This window comes from Talpa europaea (assembly GCF_964194135.1).
Source record: "Talpa europaea genome assembly, chromosome: 11".
Taxonomy (NCBI): domain Eukaryota; kingdom Metazoa; phylum Chordata; class Mammalia; order Eulipotyphla; family Talpidae; genus Talpa; species Talpa europaea.
In genome coordinates this window covers 70,509,896-70,529,885 of record NC_140078.1, presented here as the reverse complement: position 1 = coordinate 70,529,885, position 19,990 = coordinate 70,509,896, and the positions used below count along the sequence as shown (strand labels likewise).

At 55.2% G+C, this 19,990-nt stretch overlaps 2 protein-coding genes across 3 annotated transcripts; both read right to left on the bottom strand.

Annotated features, from left to right (window-relative positions):
* Positions 1-355: 355 nt before the first annotated feature.
* Positions 356-7,935, bottom strand: CAMKV (CaM kinase like vesicle associated; the record flags this gene model as incomplete). Of its 2 annotated transcripts, none has more annotated exons than XM_084248386.1 (11): positions 356-937; positions 1,226-1,313; positions 1,503-1,581; positions 1,743-1,879; positions 1,975-2,050; positions 2,196-2,316; positions 2,484-2,622; positions 2,837-2,911; positions 3,089-3,220; positions 3,331-3,439; positions 7,895-7,935. In XM_084248386.1, 10 exons carry the CDS (start codon positions 3,423-3,425, stop codon positions 356-358), a joined length of 1,524 nt encoding a protein of 507 aa, XP_084104512.1. The 2 variants fall into 2 exon arrangements, with proteins under 2 accessions (XP_084104512.1, XP_084104511.1); XM_084248385.1 differs by lacking the exon at positions 7,895-7,935 and having other exon boundaries at positions 356-714; positions 826-937; positions 3,331-3,425.
* Positions 7,936-13,985: 6,050 nt separating this feature from the next.
* LOC311180096 (uncharacterized protein) lies at positions 13,986-17,645 on the bottom strand (the record flags this gene model as incomplete). The annotated part of the gene is made up of 1 exon (XM_084247760.1): positions 13,986-17,645. One exon carries the CDS (start codon positions 17,643-17,645, stop codon positions 13,986-13,988), a length of 3,660 nt encoding a protein of 1,219 aa, XP_084103886.1.
* Positions 17,646-19,990: the final 2,345 nt, after the last annotated feature.

Sequence of the window (19,990 nt, the reverse complement as noted above, 5' to 3'; positions counted from 1 at the left end):
GGGAATTGGAGGCAAGGGAAAGGGAAAGCGGGGACCTCCTGAATATCCCTAGAGCAGCATCCCACAAGGAACAGAAACTGGTGAAGCTAGCAGTAGACAGAAAAGCCACAAGGAATCCATGCAGGGGCTGGGCCAACCCTGCCTCTGGCCTGCCCACCACTCACACACATACACACAGGAGATAAGACTGCTCTCCTGTGGCCCCCAGGCATGCCCCGCACTGGGAGGCATGGGCAGGGGGGAGCGAGGGCATCATGCCAGTGAATCTATGTACAGTGAGAAGCCCCTCATCCATTTCCCCACCCTCCTGCCCATCCCTCTTCCCTCTTCCCCCCTCCCCCACCAGCCTGCCCACTCAGCTGGCCTCCTCCCTCCGAGACTCCTGGGCAGAGCCAGCAGCCTCTTCCCCTTTACTAGTGGGTGGAGCCTGGCCTGTTGTGCCCTCTGGGGCTGAGCTGTCCGGCTGGGCCAAAGCCGGCTCAGGGATGGCAGCTGCCTTGGTGGCTGGTGTGGCACTGCTTTGGGTGGTAAGCACGGTGCTCTCTTCCGTGGCTGGTGTGGCTCTCCCATCAGTGGCTGGAGTAGCACTCCTGTCGGTGGCTGGAGTGACACTCCCATCAGTGGCTGGGGTAATGCTCCCATCTGTGGCTGGGGTGACACTCCCATCAGTGGCCGGGGTGGTACTGCCATCTGTGGCTGGGGTGGCACTACGGTCTGCAGGAGCTGCATTATCACTCTTTGTGGCAAGAGCAGCGTCACCTGCTGTGGCTGGGGTGGCACTGCCCCCAAGCACTGGGGCAGCTCCACTTGCAGCTGTGGCCCCACCTGCAGCCCCAGGGGTGGCAGTGTCTGTGGCTGGGGCAGACTGGGCTGCAGCTGCATTGGACTGCTCTGGTGCCCGGAGCCGTTTCATGAGGGTCGTCACTCGGACAGCTTTCTGAAAGGAGAGGCTCAAAGTGAGGCTTACAGAAGCTGGATCCATTCATTTGCAAAGTTCAAACCCAGACCATTCCATGATGTCCCGGCTGCCCCTGGCCACCCCAAGAAGAACTCAAAGGACCAAGCTGCTCAGCAAATGGGCTGAGGTAATGACAGTGGCCAGAGCCATACCTGATGGCTGGAGAAAAGCCTGTGCGTGGCTATAGGGGTGTGATGCAGGCAAAAGTCTGTGAGTGCCAAGACTACTTGGGATCAGTCCAGGAAAGGGAGCCATTTGGATCCTTACCTTCCACTTAGCTCTGGCAAAGTTCTTTTCAATCTGGGCACAGACACCATCCTTGATGTTCTTATCAGAAGCAGCATTGCCAGAAATCCTGGAAAGGGTGCAAGCACGTCTGGATGTGAGGGGGCCTTCATGCAAACTCTGCCCAGTCTTTTCCATGTAAGATCAAGGGATTTCTAGGATCTCCCACTCAAGGCTTCAAGGATGGGGCTGCTGAGTGTGAGGACAGAGGCCAAGGGAACCCTAGCCTCTCCCTCCATCCTCCCCAGGCCATGCTTACCACTCGTGGGAGATGGCCTCTTCTGCAGTGATCCTCTGGTCTTGCTCCACCTCCATCAGCCTCGTGACCAGGTCTTTGGCTGGGGACAAAACCAGGGAGAGGCTAGGCATAGGCAGTCCATCTCAATGTCTAGAGGTGATGAATGGGCTGGGGAGTAGGAACAGAGCTCCACAGAGGAGGCTGAGAACAGGTCCCCAACACCAACCCTTTATTCTGCCCACATACTGAGCCTCTCCTCACCTGCCTGGGAAATGTCATCCCAGTATGGAGAGTCAAACTCATAGTCTCCAGCCAGGATCTTGCGAAAGAGATTCTTGTCATGGTTCTCATAGTCGTCCTCTTCCACCTCCTCATAGAAAGGTGGGTTCCCTGAAAGCCTGTAAGGGGGCCCAGGACAGGTTTACCAGGAAGGCGCTGGACACAGGTCCCCTCCAGCTTGACTGTAAGCCCATTTGCCCACCCACTCACTCACAGGATGTACATGATGACTCCAATGGCCCAGCAGTCCACAGGGCGTCCATACCGCTGCCGGCCAACCACCTCCGGGGCTGTAAACACAGCATCCATCTACGAGTCAGTATCAGATCTGGTAGTACTCATACCCGCTTCCTGGAATGGGAACCTCCTTCTCCCCTACTCAGAGCTACACCTTGAAGGCTTTCTCCCACCCTGCCGCTCCCACCCACTGCTTGCCCAGGTACTCCGGGGTTCCACACGGCTCCTTGATGAGACCATTCTCCAGCTTAGCCAGGTGGAAGTCACTGATGACAATCTTTGAGTTCTTCAGTCGGTTGTAGTAAACCAGGTTCTCCAGCTGCTCCAGTCACGAATGGCATGTTGGGGCGGGGAGTGGGAGGGGTTGGGGATTGAAGAGGAGGGCAGAGGAAGAGTCCATAAGAACCTCAGAGTCTGGACCAAAGCGCTACCCACCCCAGACCAGGCAGCTGCCAGATGACCCTTTGACCTAATTCCTGGCCTCACCTTGAGGTTCCTGTGCACGATCTTGAGTGAGTGCAGGTAGGCCACGGCCTCCAGGACCTGCCGCACAACGTTGCTCGTGTCTCGCTCCGAGTAGTAGCCCTGGTCCAGGATCCAGTCAAACACCTCCCTCCCCGTGGCCCTGAGGGACACCAGCCCCTGAGCCCGGCGTGGGCAGGTTCGGGGGTGGGGCAGGAGCACTTGGGCAGGCTGCTTACACCAGGCAGCTGGCTGGTCAAGACACAGGGACCTGGGACCCCAAGGGTCCAGAAAGGGGGCTTTCCCTGGATGCAGAGGGTAGAGCAGGTAAAGGCCCTGGGGACTGAGGAATCCTGGGACCCCAGACCCAAACTCACAGCTCCAGGAAGATGAAATACTCTTTGCGGGTCACAAACACATCCACCAGTTGCAGGATATTGGGGTGTTTTACCCTGGGAACAGAGAGGAGCAATAGCTAGGGCTGGGTGAACCTCTAAGGCAGTCTCTGGTTGCCACTGTGGGCAACTACAGACTCACTTGCCAGAGGTTGGTACTGCTTGAGACCACCTGCCCTTGAAGTCCTTCCCTGCCACCTCCCACCCGACGCCATCCCCAGGCCTCACACTTACATCTTGAGGATGCCTATCTCGTTCTTGGCTGCCTTCCGCACCTTGCGGCCATCCCGCTTCTGGAACTTCTTGCAGGTGTGCAGTTTGCCTGTTGTTTTGTCCTTGGCCCGGAAGATCTCACAGAACTCCTCACTGCAGGCAGCAGGCATTCCATTCAGTCCTGGCCTCAGTGTGGGCTGCACTCCACTCCCATTTCCCCAGCCCTCACCCACCCACCGTTGCCCACCAGACCCAGCACTCACGTCTTGATGACCTGTCCCAAATCATATCTGTCAGTCACCTCCGATGGCTGGTTGTAGTTCTTCTTGTCGCCCAGAGTCACACACCCAAACGGCATTGCCGGGCTCTGAGCTACGGGCAAGATGAGGTCTGCTCAGCTATACCATGCCCCACGTGTCCCCACAAGACAGAAGTTACCTCTGGGAGACCCCCAACTTGGCTTAGGTCAAGCCGGAGGCAGACACTACACTGGAAGGACATAAGGGTGCTCAGCGTCCTACCCCTGCTTTTCTAGCCACACCTCCAGCCACTCAGCATGGCCATCTGAACTAGAACATGAAAAATGGCATAGCAAGAAATCATTCTGGGCCTCCCTGGTAGCGCAAGGGATTAAGACACAGCCTATGAAGCTGTCTGCAGCCACTGAAGCACGAGTTCGATCCCCAGCCAGGGAGGAGACCCACATGTGCAGCAGACCTCTCCTGACTTGCCCGCTGCTCCCCTCAGCAGTGTATTTCAGTCAATCTGCCTGTTCTGCTCCCCACTCTGTCCCTGGTGAATCCTCTCACCCCCCACACCTCTGGCCTGAACCCCAGTTCTTGGATGCATAAATAAATAAATCTTAAAAAAAAAAAAAAAAGGAAATCGTTTTGCATTACATACACTCAAAAAAAGATTTATCAAGTGATTTCTTTATATTTCAGATACAATTTCACATGACAGGGGCTATAACTACCCACCCATCAGATATATAACTATATATAGTTATATGGGTGGCTATAACTACCCACCCATCATCTCTAAAACTCTGAAGATAACAAATGTTGGAAAAGTGGAGAATGAGCACTGCTGGTGGAGGGTAAGTCTCCTCTTTGGAAAACAGTTTGGTAAAACTACTGAAATTGAACATAACCTGTGATCCAGCAACTGCTCTGCTAAATATATGCCCCACAGAAATATATCTACTTGTGCATTAGGGCACTCAGATCAGAATGCTCACAGTGGCAACATTCACATTGCAAACAGCCCAAATATCTATTAAAGAGCAGATGTGGTGCAGTCATACAATGGCATATGACACAACAATATACATGAAGGAGCTACAGCTCTGCCCAACCACACAGTGACTCTCACAAACAATACTGAGTCAAAGACACAAAGGAACACAAGTAGTGTGATTCTACTGCTGGAGAGTTCAAAACAGGCAGACCTAACCTGTACTGGTTTGAGGATAGAGGATATAAACATACTAGCAAAACTATAAAGAAAAGCTAGGAAATAAGCACCAGAAGTCTTTCTAAGAGAAGAAGAATTGTGATTGGGTCAGGACTTGTGTGTTTGTGTGTGTGTGTATGTTGTGTGTATTGGGGTAGAAGGAGGGGGTTTTGCAGATCCTACTTCAGAACAGGGGTGGTGGTTTTACAATAACTTGGTTTTATAATAATTTGTAAAAACATACAAGTTTTGGGCACATTCCTAGATTTTTTTTTTATATTTCACCAAAAAACTGTTAATAAAAAGTATGACCATCTGTGAAGAATACTTGGTAGTTACTAGGATGAGTAAAGGAGATCAAAATGTGCTGCTGTAGGAAGACCTCTGAGACATTATTAAGTTGAAAAACAAGGAACAGAATGGTGGGTAAAGGGTGCTGCTATTGGGTAAATTTTTAAAAATTTATATACTGCTGTACACTCACAATCTCTTTTTGGGAAGGACACCAAAGAGAATAAGAGTTTTATTTGGGGCAAAAAATTGGGTATCAGAGGGGCAGATTTATATTTGTTCATGAATTGTCTGGTAGAATTTTTACTTTGATAACTTTCCTTGGTTTTATAAATATTGTGTTCAGGTATAGTGCTGGGGGATTCCTCAGAGGGAGATCCCCGTCTGGATGGAGAAGCAAGGAAAGGCTTTAAGGAAGAAGCAGCATTAGGGCTGGCTTTAGAGGGGAAGGATTTGCCAAAATGGATATAGGCAGGAGTAATGGTCCAAAAAGGCAAAGCAGGCCCGCCCAGTGCCTCACTTCCAGGGCCCCTGGGGGGCCTTGGCACCCAGGTCGAGAGGAGAGGCCCCTGATCATGAGTAGGTATTCCAGACACAAGGGTGACCACATGCAACTTATGCATTCAGCTTTCAGCACTTTGGTATCTGGGGCACGGAGTCCCACTGGTCTGCAACCCTGCCAGCCCAGTCTGCACCTGTGGTGCTAGGTGTATTGGTTCCGGCGCCCAAAGAAAAAGGCACTTGAGGCCCTTGTTCAGAGGTAAACTTTGGGAAAGGAGTTTGTGATAGTGTCTGGAACTTTGCAAATGCTACCCAGAGTCTGCCACCATACTCCTGGTCAGTGTGACGCCAGGGACACAGCAGGCTCTGCACTGAGGCTGCACTCAAGCTGCTCTGCCTCTGCTGACAGTCAGCACTCGCTGTGCTGGGGCTACCTAGATGTTCCCCTACCTGGAGTGACTCACAGCCACAGAGTAGTAGAGGGGAAGAGAAAGCTACCCCCAGAGGAAGCAGCTTTGGTCAGAGGAACTCTGCCAGTCAGGGTCAAAGGCCAACATCCACATAAGCCCCATGGTCATCCCTGGCTACTGCTTGCTTCCTCCCAGGTAGAGGCTACCCACTACCCAGGCGTTACAGTCCTGGAAGTACTCCCTCAAATTTGCCGTTTGTATTAGGAAACAAATTCCATCCTTCCCTCATCTGGGGTACTCGGGTTCAGGGAATGCAAACGCATTTCATCAGTGCGATTTAAGCCAGGGCTTAAACCATCTTTTCTTGCGGCACTGCAGAAGCAAACAAGAGAAGCTTTGAAGATTCTCCCTGACTGCGTGTCTTTGCCACCATGGTCACAAGCCCTGCTCCTGCGTCTGCTGGGGAGGAGCATGTGTCTGGAATCCCACTCTCACAGCTGAGAGCAGAGGCACAGCCACCCACCACTCCCGGCCACCCATCTTCATGCCCTAACAGTCGGGGGGAGGGGGCCTGCATCAGTCCCCTCAGTGACTCTGCTGTACAGGGGTTTCCTTCGCAGTCTGGGATCTAAGGGCCACATACTGGGTGGGAGGGTGGTACCTCAGTCTACAGGTCCCCTGGGAGGCCTGGGAGGGATCTGTGTCCCAGCTCCGTTGCTTTGCTTACACCATTCCCTTTAGTGGGAATGCCCTTCCCCCAAAGCTTCCCATCAGCAAGCATCCTATTTGTCACGGCAGAGTTATTTATAACATAAAAAAATCAGCACTACCTAAACGTCCAACAACAGGTGACTCGCAGCTCCTCTGTGTCCACTCAATGGCAGGAAGTGTGGGCACTGACAAGGGCATTGCCTATCTTGGCCTCCCTGTGGAGCAGCTTCCACGTGAACTAGGTGCTGAGACCAGGACCGAATCTCTTCTTTCATTGGGATTTCTGACATTTTAAGGCGGTTTGTGCGACACATTGTCTAAAACAATCCCGCCGCTCCAAGGCCAGACTCAAAATGGCCCTTCTCTAAGATATCTTTTACTATCTCCACCACCTCCCCCCACCGCACCCCACCCCAATAGCTCCCTGCTCTGCTGCGTGGCGTGGGAGGTTTTGTGTGTGCCTGTCCCTGATCTTGGCCCAGGTTTCAGCCATGAATATGCATGCCCACAGGGACCCAGGGCTGGTCTTGGGGGTCTGTCTCTGCCATGGTCTTTGTGCACAGTCCCATGAGCTTGGAGCTATGTCCTGAAGCCTCATGGGTAGGGCAAGGACATATCTGCCTCCCCGACCAAGACTGCTCTGATCTCAGTCAATCACTGCTTCTCCTCACCACTCTAACTGCACTGACTTGCCCCCAGTCTGGCCCCAGGGCAGAGAGGAGGGTGGTTGCTTCCAAGTAGTGCCATGGCGCCCTCCTCCCCAACCCACTTCACCATCTGCTATCCACTGCTGCTGCCTTGGAGGCTGCCCTGGTGTGTGCACCAAGCCCCTGGTACCTGCTTGCAACAGGGGTGGGGGGTGGGGGGCGGGGAGCTGGCCCCAAAACTGGGAGGACCAGTCAAAGTACAGCTTCAAGAACTGTGGAAGGCCAGGTAGAAAGGGGTTTGCATTTCTCAACCCCAGGGCCCAGATAGCTGGGACCCAACATCCAATGCTGAGAGTTCTCCCAGCAACACAGGACCTGAGTTCTGCCCCCAGTTCACACTGGGTCATGGGATGGTATAGGAGTTCCACAGCAGATACACAGCTCTTTACATTCTCTGCAAAGAAACTGAAAGGTGTGTGCAGGGGCTGTCCAAAGGGAGCCTGGAGGAAGTGCAAGGCCTGGCACTGCTGCTACCCTCCAGCTGGCCTGAGGGTCAAGCACTCCAGTTACTGCTTGGGTTCAGACAATTGAGCCTCAGGCAACCCTAAGGGGTCCTCTGCCTATAAGGGATAAAGGGAGCCCTAGGTTCCCTACTGCAGCCTTAGGCAAGCGTTAGCCTAGGAAGCCCAAGTGGGACAGAGGCCTAAAGACCCAGAGGTTCCACATTGGAGTCCCATTCCCTTCTCTATTGGAGTCAGCTGGTTCAGGTTCCAACTTTTGTTGTCAAAATATATAGGAATTTCTTGTTGCACTGGTCCTCAGCCATGTGGGGCTCCAGAGCTTGCAGTAAACCTAGGGAGACCAGGAGGGGCCCAGGAGGCCTCCAGCTGCCTGCCAACAACTGTGGGCAACACCTCCCGATTTAGTGGCAGCTGTGAACACCAGCCTGCAGGCACCCCCTCCCCTTCCCTGTTCTCTCTCAGGGACTGGGGCTAGGCTTCCTGCTGCAACAGCCCCACAGCTAAGGCCTCACCAGCAGGACCAGAGATTAAAAGAGTGGGATATAGAGATCTCAAACACCCACTGCTACAAGGAACTCGGCAATAGGTTGCCTTGACTGGGCCCCAGGCTCCAGCTAAACAGTGGTCCATAGTTCATGGGGGACAGGAATCTCTAGTCCTTGGGCTGGGCACAGTCCAGTTCTGCCTCCAGAACATACAAGCAGAGCCAACTGGCTCCTCCCAGGCACCTGGGGTCCCAATCTTTGAACCCATGAAGGAGAATCCACTGGGGCCCTGCTTCCCTGTGGGTAGAGGAAAGGAAATACAGGGTAAGGCCTCAGAGTAAAGAGTTGCTATGGTAATAATTTAAATCAAGGAGAGGGGGAGGGGACAGGTGTTGGTCAAACCCCTTATCCAAGAATCTCCTGGAATGTTGGCTCAGTGCTCCCCACATGTTCTGTAAATCTGCTCCCCATCCAAGGATGGGGAGCTGGGAGAACTTTAAGAAAGAGAGGGGGGCAGGGGCACAGAGAGACAATGACAGAAGCTGTGATAGGAGGGTAGCAAAGAGGCCAGAGAAAAAAGGATACAGGTGCCACATCACAGGAGGGGTAAGTGAGAAGTGGTTCCCAGCAGAGCCCTAAGGCCACCAAGGCTGAGTGCAGTGAATACCTGCACCAAGAGTGCCCCGGGTGCCTAGACCTCAGAGACTAAACCCTCTAAATCCTCCAGACACCCTGAACTTGGTGTAGGAGCACATCCATCACCCTGGGGAAGAGGCCAGCCTTTGCAATCCCCTCAGTCAGAACAATGCTTCAGCCCCTCTCCCAGTTGCTGAGTGTAGGTAAGGCAGGTCCAACATGTGGAAGGCACAAGCATGGGGGATGGAAAGTAAGCTTGGAAACCTAGCTGCTTCCCTTTACACTCCTTCCTCTCAGCTGGCCTAGCACTGCCTAAACTCCCCAACCATGCTCCCCTCATCTGCCGTCTTCTCCAGGCCTTGGGTTCCCAGGGCCCCTCTTGCAACCCAGTGTAATTCCCTGCCATTGCCGTCCTCCTCCCCAGTGGATCTTGTCAGGAGGACAAGCAACAGCACCTTTAGCAACCCCCAAACAGGATAACAACCCCCGCCCCCACCATGCCTCAGTTTCCCTGGACAGAAATCATAGGCTCTCTGTCCCAAAGCAAAGAATGCCCTCCCACTAGTAAGTAGTGGCCAGGACAAGCACTAGGGAGAAGAGCCAGCAGTAGATATGGGAGGTCAGCCCGTGGTACTTGGGGGTCACGCCAAATGCTGTAAAAGGGGAGAGAGACCTGTTCCCCACCGCAGGACCCAGTCTGACTCAGGGGAGTAGAAACACTAATTCCCCAGTGGGGGAAACTGGGGCCCAGCAGGTGGCTAAAGCTGCCAGGAAGGGGGGTGGGGAGGATGGTAGCAGATCTTGGCAGGTGGTTCTGGGGGGCTCAAAGCCTGGGTTTTGGCTTGAAGGGTGACAGGATGGACTGGGTTGTGCAGACTGAGCTCTGGGTCAGGGAGAGTGGACCCTGCTTGCTAGGAGGGATCTGGAGAAGAAAGCCTAGCCTAGGAGGTGCGGACAAAAGCAGTTTGGAGACGCTGTGGGGGGCTGGGAGAGCCCAGGGTCTCTGCCAGATACCACAGACTGGGAAGGCAGAAACTCACTCCCTCATTGTCTACCCCGCAAGCTCCCCCCACCCAAGGACCCCGTTCCCTACCGTGGTGCCACCCTGACCCCCTTCCCCAGTGCTGCTGACTCGCCCCCGCTGGCACAGCAACACACATGCGGAAGGCACACGTGTGAGCACCAAGCCCCGCACAGAAACATGTGCGTCCCCCACCCCCACCGCGCAGCGTTGGGTCGGTGCCCTGGGCCCCCAGCTGGCCCCCCCGTTCAGCTTAGGAAGCTCGATCTCGGCAGGGGTCTTCGGGTCCCCAGGGTCTAGAAGCCTCCTCCCCCACCCCGCGGCAGCCCCGCCCAGCCCCCTTCAGGTTGTCGCCCATAAAGAACTCTCCGTTGTCATGGAAATTAGTGACTGCTTAAGGGGAGGGAGGGGGCCGGGGGCAGCTGGGAGGGGCTGGAGGCGGCTCTGGGAGTCAGAAGAGACGGCTCACCCTCCGCCCCTACCCCCAAGAGGCACCACGGATGTTCATTCGAGGATTCATGTTTTCACAATTAGGAGCCCAAGGAGAAGAGGGTCGAGGGGGAGCCAGAAAGGGAGATTCTCCTGGACTTGAGGCCCGCAGGCGTCCCCTGGGACCCCCGAGCCGTCTGCGGAGATTGGGAACTTTAGCCCCAGCCCGCACGCCGACCCCCAGACCTGTAGACCCCGCGTGCTCTGCCCTCGCGGGGCCCCCAGACCCTAGCGGCGCCCCCGCGCACTCGGCGCCCGGAACCTCGAGCTCTACAGACCCAATCCCTCAAGACCCCCGCAGCGTACATTCCGGGGCGCCCACCAGACCCGCCCGCCCCGCACCTGCAGCGCCGGTCCGTCACAGGGAGGAAGCGATCGCGGGTTCAGTGGGGCGCCGAGGGCTCCGGGGGCGGAGGGCAGAATCAGCTCCGGGCACGAGGGGCAGACGCGGCGCCAGCTGCAGCCGCTCCGGCTCGCGAACCTCCAGCATCTCCCGCCGCTTGCAGGCACCGGATTCGCACCCCGGGCCGGGGGCGGGCTGGGGGCGGGGCCTCGCTCTACCCGCTCCGCCCCAACCCTGGAGGAGCCTGAGGCCGGATCCTGCTTGAAGGCGGGCAGAGAGGCTCGGCCAGTGGAGTCGGTGAGCACTGGCCTGGCCCTCAAAACTCCCTTACGCCCTCGGACTGACAGGGCGAACGGGACGGAGGGGCTTTTCTATCCCATTTTAGGGGGTGGGGAGTAGAAGGTGTGACAGGAAAGCCTTAGACCTGGAACTGCACAGGAATGCCTTGGCGGATAGTAGTCTGCAGGGCACCTGGGCTCTGCCCAGCAACTAAAATCTGACCCAAAGGGCGGCACCCACTTAGAAGAAGCAAGTCGCTGGGACAAATTGCACTATAGACTGACATCTCCTAGCCACCGGAGTGTGTGTACAGTGGTTAGTGGAGCCACCAGACTATGGTGGCAGACCCACCTATTGTGCAAGGCCTCCGATTCTGCAAGGCCAAAATACTTCCCACCCCCAAGTCTCAGCCACAGGAGTCTTCAGCCTCTTATGTGGAACTGAATTTTTCAAAGTTATAAAAAGTCACCTATGACATGGTGTGGCTTCTGCTTTCCTCCCAGTTTAATCAACCCCAAACACTTGGTGAACAGCGTCGCCATCAGTGGCCTGGACTGGGATATGGGAAGACAGGAGAACTCTAGCACCAAGTTGCCCTATCAAATCTGGCCTCTGACTACAGGAGGATAAAAACTGCCAGGAAGAAGCTCTGAAGAAAGTCCTTGGTCATTTCTCTGTTCCTTGTCAGGGAGGCACATGGACCCAATGTTTACCCCACCCCATCCCACCCCCGCAAATCCTGAGGCTGGTATCTGAAGGCCAGACATCAGCTTCTTGATGTCTGAAGCTGGGTTCCACCCTGACCCTCCCTGTAAGCCTCTGACCCCATTTTGGGTGGGATCATCACTAAACGCTTGGCCATGTTGAGTCAGTCTCCCCTGTGTGGCTGGCTCCCCATGGGGGCTGACAGGAGGGGCTGCCCAAGGGAGGAAGCTGGGGCTTGATTTGGAAGGCTAACCTGGGAAATGACTGTTTAAACGGGCCCCTCGATATCTTCCTTCACAGTGGGTGTCAAGCAGGCCTTTACATCCTTCCCTTGCTCTTCCAGGCCATACTGATGCCACCTCTGGGCTTTCTGGGCTCTGGGTAGTCTCAGTCATGACACCAACCCCATCACAGGATAGGAATCTCCTGGAAGGCTGGGCATCTGCAGGGCAGAGCCTGAGGCTCATCTCAGTATGCTCAGTTTGTGTCTGCAGAGTGAATGATGGCCTGGTACTCATTCCTTCCTGTTGCCTGCCCACTGTCCTTGACACAATGATTCTCTGAGTTGTTTGGTGTAGCTAAGCCATGGTTTCCTGAACCCCCGACCCAATTTGTCATACACATTTCTGTCTTACCTGAAGGTTATGGCTATCCAGGCATGAGGCCAAGGAGAAGCTGAAGTGGGGGATTCAGAGGCAGGGGAAGAGGTGGCTCACGAGAGCTCTGCATGCTGCTGGCAGTGCTATATCTCTTCTTGGTCCTGTGCACATTCCATGTGCCTGTGGGTGAAAGCACGTGGCAGGATATGTGTGCACGTGTGCGTGTGTGAGTGCATGCACATGCACGTGCTCTTATGCTGAAGGAGATGACAATAGCAGTGTGTGCAGTGGTGCCCAGAGGCATGTGTGTCTACATCATATGCATAACCCAGCAAGCTGGCTCGCATGTGCATATGGACACTGTGGCTGGTTCCTGGAACCTCTGGTCCCTGGTACTGCCAGTTCCCTTCCTGCCTGACACAAGCGTCAGGATTGTGAAGGCTGTGTCAGGGTGTGAGAGTAGAAAATGGGAAGAGGTTGGACCATACACCCAGGGCAGGTAGGGGCCGTGATGACCCTACTTCATGGCATATTTCTAATCTCCACTTGGGAAAGACTCATGCTCAGGTATGTGATGGGTACCCAGAGTTGGGACTGGAACATGGTTTATCCTAGGGAGGCACAAGCAGAGTAGGGCCAAGTTCAGTGTTTCAGTTTCAACCTCCAGCTGCTCTGTGGGCAGAAAGTAGCAACACCAACTGAATACCATCCTCTCAACTATTCCAGGTCACGAGCTGGGCCAACACAGAACTTTATACCTACCCCAACTATTTAGAGCTGGACAAGGTCAGGGACCAATACTTCTAGCCACCTATCCCCCACCCCCTGGCCAGAGGAATGGCAGGGCGCCCTTCAGTCCAGGGAAGAGTTTGGCAAACTATGCAGGAGGAGTTGGCATTGGCATTTCCCAGTAGCTGCTGTGAGGGTCTCTCGAGAAGGCCTGTATGCTGGCCGCCCTGTGGGCAGGGACGGCTAGGGCTGGGAGGCTGAGAAGGTAACCCAAAGTTAATAGTTCTGAACCACTGGAGCTAAACAGTCAGGGAGGAGGATAAGGTATGAACCTGCGTATCCACAGAGCCATCCCCCAGCTCAGGTTGTACCTCTTCCCCAGGATCCAGGACTTAACTCTCCCATCATCCTGACTCCCTGCCCCAGGGCACCAAAGGCCAAGCACTGTCATACCCTCATATTCTCACTTACCCAGCAGACACCCATGCAACGCAGCATAAAACTCCAGCCAAGGTTCAGGCTTTAGGAAGTACCCACATTACCAGGCCAGCTCCCCCAAGAAGCCCAGTCTGATAGGGACCCTCCCTTGGGGACAACAAATGCTCCAGGGTCCCATCCATCTTTGGAACTATTAAGCTATTGTCCATGCTACTGGCCTTAGCCCCCCGTAGAGGGCCCAAGATGGGGGAGGGCAAGCAGTCTTTTCCTCGGGAGCTAGGGGAGGGGGCTGCCCCCCTTCATGACTCACTCCAGGCTGTGTGGGTTATTACATTATGTTTGAAATTGCCATGGCAACCAGCTGGCAATCAAGGGTAATTGCACTTGTCACCAGGGCAACGGGGCAAAACCCACAGCAGCCACTCTCTGTGGTTGCCCTTGGGGTGCACTAAAGGTCAGGCTAGACCAGAGCCAATGCCAGCCAAGGGGTTCTGGGGTTCTCTGAAAAGATGGGATTGCCATGGCCCACCAAGTTCCAATGTGCAGAGACCAGGTATGCCTTGGGAGTACCAGGACCCCCACCCCTGACCCCTGCACCACCCTGTGTCTAAAACATGCCACAGTGCTCAAAGTAAGCAGAACCAGAGCTTTTATGTGCTCATAGTTGATACTTGTAGATGGCCCATGGGCCCTCCTCCTCGTACTCACGGCGGCTGAGCCACAGGTTCTGGAAGGAGTCCCGGGATGCCATGATGGAACCTCCAAGCCAAGCAGCAACTGCACGGTGAGGAGAGCCCAGCACAGTGGCATGAGGGCCCAACTCCCGTCTCAGGCGCTCAGGAAAGCCACTCACCAAAGTGCTGCCCCCCTCCAGCACCACATTGGCCAGCAGCTGCTCCTGCTGCTTAGCCTCAAGCCGGCTAATGCTTAGGAGGGCTAGTTGTGGGAGGCCAGGCTGGTTGAGTCCTAGCAGACTGGGTTGGAAGAGAGCCTCAGGGCAACAGAAGCGCTCAGAGCCCAAGGTGATGACCTGCTTGTCTGGAAGCACAAACTCCACCCGGGCCTGGGCCTGAGTGCGGGCCATCTCAGCTGCCATATCCATGGCCACATAGCAGCAGGCCTCTTTAATCTGGTTGACCAGTCCTGCCTTTGGCGGTGAGTGGCCGCCTGCCAGCAACAGCTGAGACAAGTATTCCGTGAGGTCACAACCAGCCACATCCAGCCGATAAGTGTCAAGTGGGGCAAGATCCCCAGTGAGGATGGGCGCCACATAGGAGGTGCCATAGCCACTGCCCAGCACCAGCCCAGTGGTGCGCCCGTAGGCATAGAGGGCCAATAGGGCTTGATGAACTGTCTGCATGGCTGGCACATGGAAACGCTCAAAGAGTATTTCAGCCACCTTTTCCCGGTTGGTGCGGGGTGAGATGGGAGAGTCGGCCACCAGCACAGCCAGCTCCTCTGGCTGCACACCCAGCCTGCAGTAAAACAGGTGCTGCCACAGCACTTCCAGGGCATCCCAGTCAGAGACCACGCCTCGATTTAACATCGAATGGGAGCCATCTCGGTTCTCAGGCACGGCATACCGGGGCTGACCCTGGACCGGGTGCTGCAGCAGTTGGACACGTGAAGGGACTACACTGAGGACATGGTCCTCTCCAGCCAGTCCACATTTGGTGAAGCCTGTGCCTGTGTCTATCACCACAGCTGCCATGTCCTGATAAGGACCCAGTGAATGGCGACAGAGCACTGGGGACTGCACTGGCAGAACATCTGTGGGAGACACCAGTTCATAGCAGGCCCCGCGGAGCAGGCCAAGTTGTGCAACCACTGATGAGTTTGTAATGTCCTCAGCTTTCAGCTTGAACCGGACATTCTGGGGGTCAGTGTCCACCATAGCCATGGGCAAGACCTTGCAGCTAGGGCTAGGTGTGGTGAATGTGATCAGGGACAGCGGCTCCTCCTGGGCTCTGGGGGTGTTGCTAGGTTGCCATGAGAGCTGATGTGTATTGGAGCTTTGAGCATCTCTGATGCCGACCTTTCCTCTGTTCACACAGACACAAGTGTCCTCAGGGGCTAGGGGCACCCGAAGTACCCCCACATTGGTAGGTCGGCCCATGGGCTCACCTTCCTGGCACAGAGTAGAGGCCTGGATTGGCTCCCTTAAGAGGGAGTGCTCTTTGGTGATGGGGTGTTCTTGGGAAAAGGGAATCTGCCCAGTGAGAGAAAGCTTCCTGGCAAGAGGGATCCCAGTGAGATGGGGATAATCAGGAAGGAGGCACTGCTTAGAGGAGGGGGGCTGTTGAGAAGAGGGGGGTTGATCTTTTGGAGGGGGCTGTCTGGCAGTGCGAGTCTTCCCTGCAAGGTGGTGCTGCTCAACCAGTGACGGAGGGCAGCAGTGGTGGGTTAGTTCAGCACCTTTAGCCTCAGGGTTGTTAGGGTGAGCAATCATGACCTTTTTCCAGTTGTGGCTGCCAGTATCCTCCTGGAACAGGGATTTGAGTGCCTCCTGGATTTTAGGTGACATAGAAGGCTCTGGAGTCTGCTTTGAGCTCATTCCCTGCAGTTTCTTGGCCTCAACCATGGAGGCATCCTGCATCTTGGAGGCATCCAGAAGCTGGATGGTGTGACTAGGTTCAGTGTTTTCAGCATCAGGTTTAGACCACCCAGGGTCATGGACTTGGCACCGTATCCCCTCACCAAATTGGAGGGGCATTCCCATTGGGACAGACCCAGTGAGCATTCCAATCCTGATGGGTGTCTCAATACCAGAAGAATCCTGTGTCTCCAGGTTGAGCCTGGCCTCCTTTGGAAGCAGGGACACTTCTCGGTAGCTGCCAGATGAGAGGCTGGAGGGCACAGGACTGGAGATTATGGGTGAGGTGGACCACAAGCTGGAGTGACCACTGTTAGGGGATAGGATGGGCGTGACCATTGGCTGGGTGGACAGGGACATATTTTCTGGGACATTGATGGGTGGGTGGCTGGGCGTAACGCCCACCAGCACTGCCCGTGAGCCCGTGGGGTCATGACACAGCAGCCCCATCCTGGTGTTGCCCGTGGCCATATCAAACACCAGTACATGGTCTTCCACAGCATCCTCACGCTGGCAGGTAGGGGCACTGGAGAGAGGGATCTGCATGGCTTCCTTGGGAACCTGGACTGGGGACTGCTTGTGGCAGGTTGCTTGATGGGCAGGTACATTGGAGCAGGTGTTGTTGCAAACACTGAAGGGCTGCTGGTCTGGCTGAGAGATACTGATCCCCGAGCTATTCCTCTGAAGCTCAGGGGTGCCTGGAGGTACTGAGACTTGTGTTGGGCTAGCTGGCCTGGAGGTATAGGTCAGTGCCTTCTCCGCTGGATTCTCAGGCTGCGTGGGTAACACCTGACTTCTGGCAACTTCGAAATCCTGGGCATGGTCTGGGCACTCTGCTGGAGTGGACTGTGGAACAGGAGGCTCCTCCTGAGAACAGAAATTCACTTTGTTCTGGCATGGTCTGACCACTTTGGAAGGATCCAAGAGGATTGACCACTGGTCATCATACTTCCTGAGTAGGAGGTCTTGGGAATTTGATGCCTTGATGACAGATTCAGCCAGGTGGTCAGGGCTACAGGAGTAAGTTTCAACTGCTGCTGGCATTGGGGTTGTATGCAGAGCTGGAGTATTTGCCTGAGTTGGTGTTGGAGGACACTGAGCCAAACATGAGCACTTGCCCTGGTCCTGATCTTGGGCTGGAGCTGGAAGAGGAGGTTGGGCTGCAGTTGGGTCATTCTCCCCTGGAAGGAAATAGGGTAGCCACCGGCTCTTCCTGGTGCCCAGGGGGACTATCTCATCAGTGTTGCAGGGGCCTTTGCCCCAGCCCACCAGGACCTTAGCTGGAGCATTGCTCTGCCCCCCAAGATGCACCTGAAACCGGGAGCGGCAGGATCTGTGCTGGGCTGTGTCACTGCTGCTGTCACCGCGCGTGCACATGGGTAGGGCCAAGTTCTCGCTCTCCACGATGAGATGCGGATGGGCTCCCACGATGGGGCTTGGAAACAGGCTACTGGAGGAGAGTCTCAGGGAATGCTGGGAGGCCTGCTCACAGCTACACTGGGAATTAACCTCAGCAGGGTCCCGGAGCAACTGTTGAGTGGGATCAGGGGCTGGGCCACAGGCCCCATCAGAGATGGCCTCGGTGGACAATGATAACCCCGGCTTGAAGCATAAGGATCCTGAGTTCATCCATGGTCCCTGGGGCTCTCTGAGGGGACTGCTGGCTGAGGGGTGGGCCTGGGGGCCCGATGGATCAGGGCCCCCCACCTTCTTGGTGGCTTCCATAGTCCTGCTCCATGCCCTAGGTGCCCTGCCCCCACTTCGTTGCCAAGGCAACCCCACACATCATAGCCCCCAGTGACCTGGGGTGGGGGAGGGTGACAGAGTGTGGGAAACCAGAAGCCCCACCCCCTTGAGGAAAAAGGGGTCTGCCTAGAAAGCCTTGGGAAACAAAGAGGCCCAGCGAGCCAGGTGAAGTCGGCTAGCCCTAGGCTAGGCTTCTCTCCTCTTACTAGCCAGATGACCACTCTGCCTATCCCTAGAGTGGGGCAGCACTCCAGAAGGGGGGCGGCAGTGTAAGGTCAAGGGAGAAAGGTAGATGGGGGGATGCTTAGGAAGCCCCTTTGTTCCCAGTCTGTCTCAGATGCCAGACTTGGCATCTCATTTCCCATGTGGCCACTTGAGGATCGAGCCTGACCCAGACATGTGGTTGAAGTATGTGGCATGAGGCTCTTTGGCGAGTGCCTTTTCTACTCAGCCCTCCGAGGCAGAAGCAGGTGAGGGGCCCAGGCTTACACCCAAACTCCCCTCCCCCTTGTTCCCTGGCTCCCACTCCAGGGACATCAGCTCCTTGGCAGTCTTTGCTGCTCCAGATGGTTCTCCTCTGCCTGTGCCTCATAGAGCCCCCTCCTCAGAGCCACATGTCCTTAAAGCCCAGGACCAGTACCCTGCAGAGGTGGGAAAAGTGGGCGATGGGTGGGGGTGGGGCCTCTGTTCAGAATCCTAGAGTCAGAATGTTCTAGTTCTTGTCACATTGTATCAGCTTCACCTAGGCTGAAAGAGGGGCTGAGCACTGGTTATAGGGCTAGGCCACAGTGGGCACCGCCAGCCTAGTGGCAATTATAGAATGGGACTCATTAGGGACATAGTAGCTATACACACAATAGACACAGAACTGGCTCTGTCCTGTGGTGGGTGCAGGACGTGGTACATTGTGGGAACAGCTGATTATACAGTGAGGACAGTGTGGATAAAGGGCAACACAAGGTGGGCAAAAAAGCAGTGTAAACAATTTGACCAGGTGGGCAGTTCCACCCTGCTTCATTTCTTAGATGGGCACACAAAGGGAGGGAGGGCAGGGGGAAACAGGACCTGCCTGTACCACCGGCCTAGGCCCAGATGCATCCTGTTACCACAGAGACAGGTGGCAGTTTAGGGACCTGCCCATTGTCACAGGCCTGGATCTGGAGCTTCTGACCTGAGGTGGAGTTAGGTGCTTCTCTCCACTATCTCTGAGCTCTGGGCTTCCTCCCTCTGCCCTCCTGGTCTGTGTCCTTTCAGGTCTCAGTCTTTCCACCTAAGAAACAGGTCTGTGGAGAATACAGCTTAGGCTGGTCCTCTGAAGCCGTGTGTTTTCACAGAGGTTAAAAATAGCGCTTACAATTGGCCGTGGGGTGTGAAGCGATGTGACCAGGGACCAGGGTTCGTGCTATGCTGCGTCTGCACCTTCCTGACTCTGCACTGGGCAAAGCCTGACTCAGCCATGGCTCGGGCCCCTGAGACCCCTTCCTCCTCCCCCAGATGCTGTCCTCAGTTAAGAATGGGGACAGGCATCTCTGGACACTGAGTAGGCACTACTCATCCTCACGCTATGACTGAGAAAAAGCCCAAGGGTCTGCGGCCTGCTTGTGTGAGTGTGGACACACGAATACTTGCTGAACACTATTAACTTCATTCATCTCTGGCCCTGAGCAAATTGGTTTTGTATTCTTCCCCGATACAGAAATGCTAGTAGCGGCCTCAAGTGCCTGTCCAGCACTTGATCTGGGCTGTACCTGGGAGGGCAGGGAGGCATGGAAAGAGACCCCGAGTCTCCTGCCTGTTCAACCACTGAACCATCCACCACCTCCTGCAAAATTAAAGTGTAATCCTGTTTCCAGGACTGGGGTCTTTTGTGAACAACGGCCCTGGATATCCTAGCAGAAGGGAACCAACTCAGTGAAGGGTGTGACCCTTGACGGAAGGTCCAAAGAAAGCAGTCTGGAGAGAAGAGAAGGCTCTTTCCACCCAGGGAGCAAACAGCCCCTGCAGCAATAAGAATCATGACGGATGCTGATTGCTTCTGTGCCAGACAGTGTTGAGTGCATGTACTCTAGCTTCACAGTAAATCAGTGCACTGGGCATTATCACTGTTATTGCAAAAATGAGGAAATCAAGGCACAAAAGGGAAAAGAATTCACAGAGGTCTCAGCCGATTAAGTAGAGCTAGAATCCAAAGGCAGGTACTGGGCTCTGGACCCACACTTCAGGAGCCTATGATGCCACCACCACGGGATGCTATGCCCAGGGCCACGCAAGCACGGGCCCTACTGGAGGGCCCGTGCTTCCTCCCAAGCACTGCAGCCATAAGC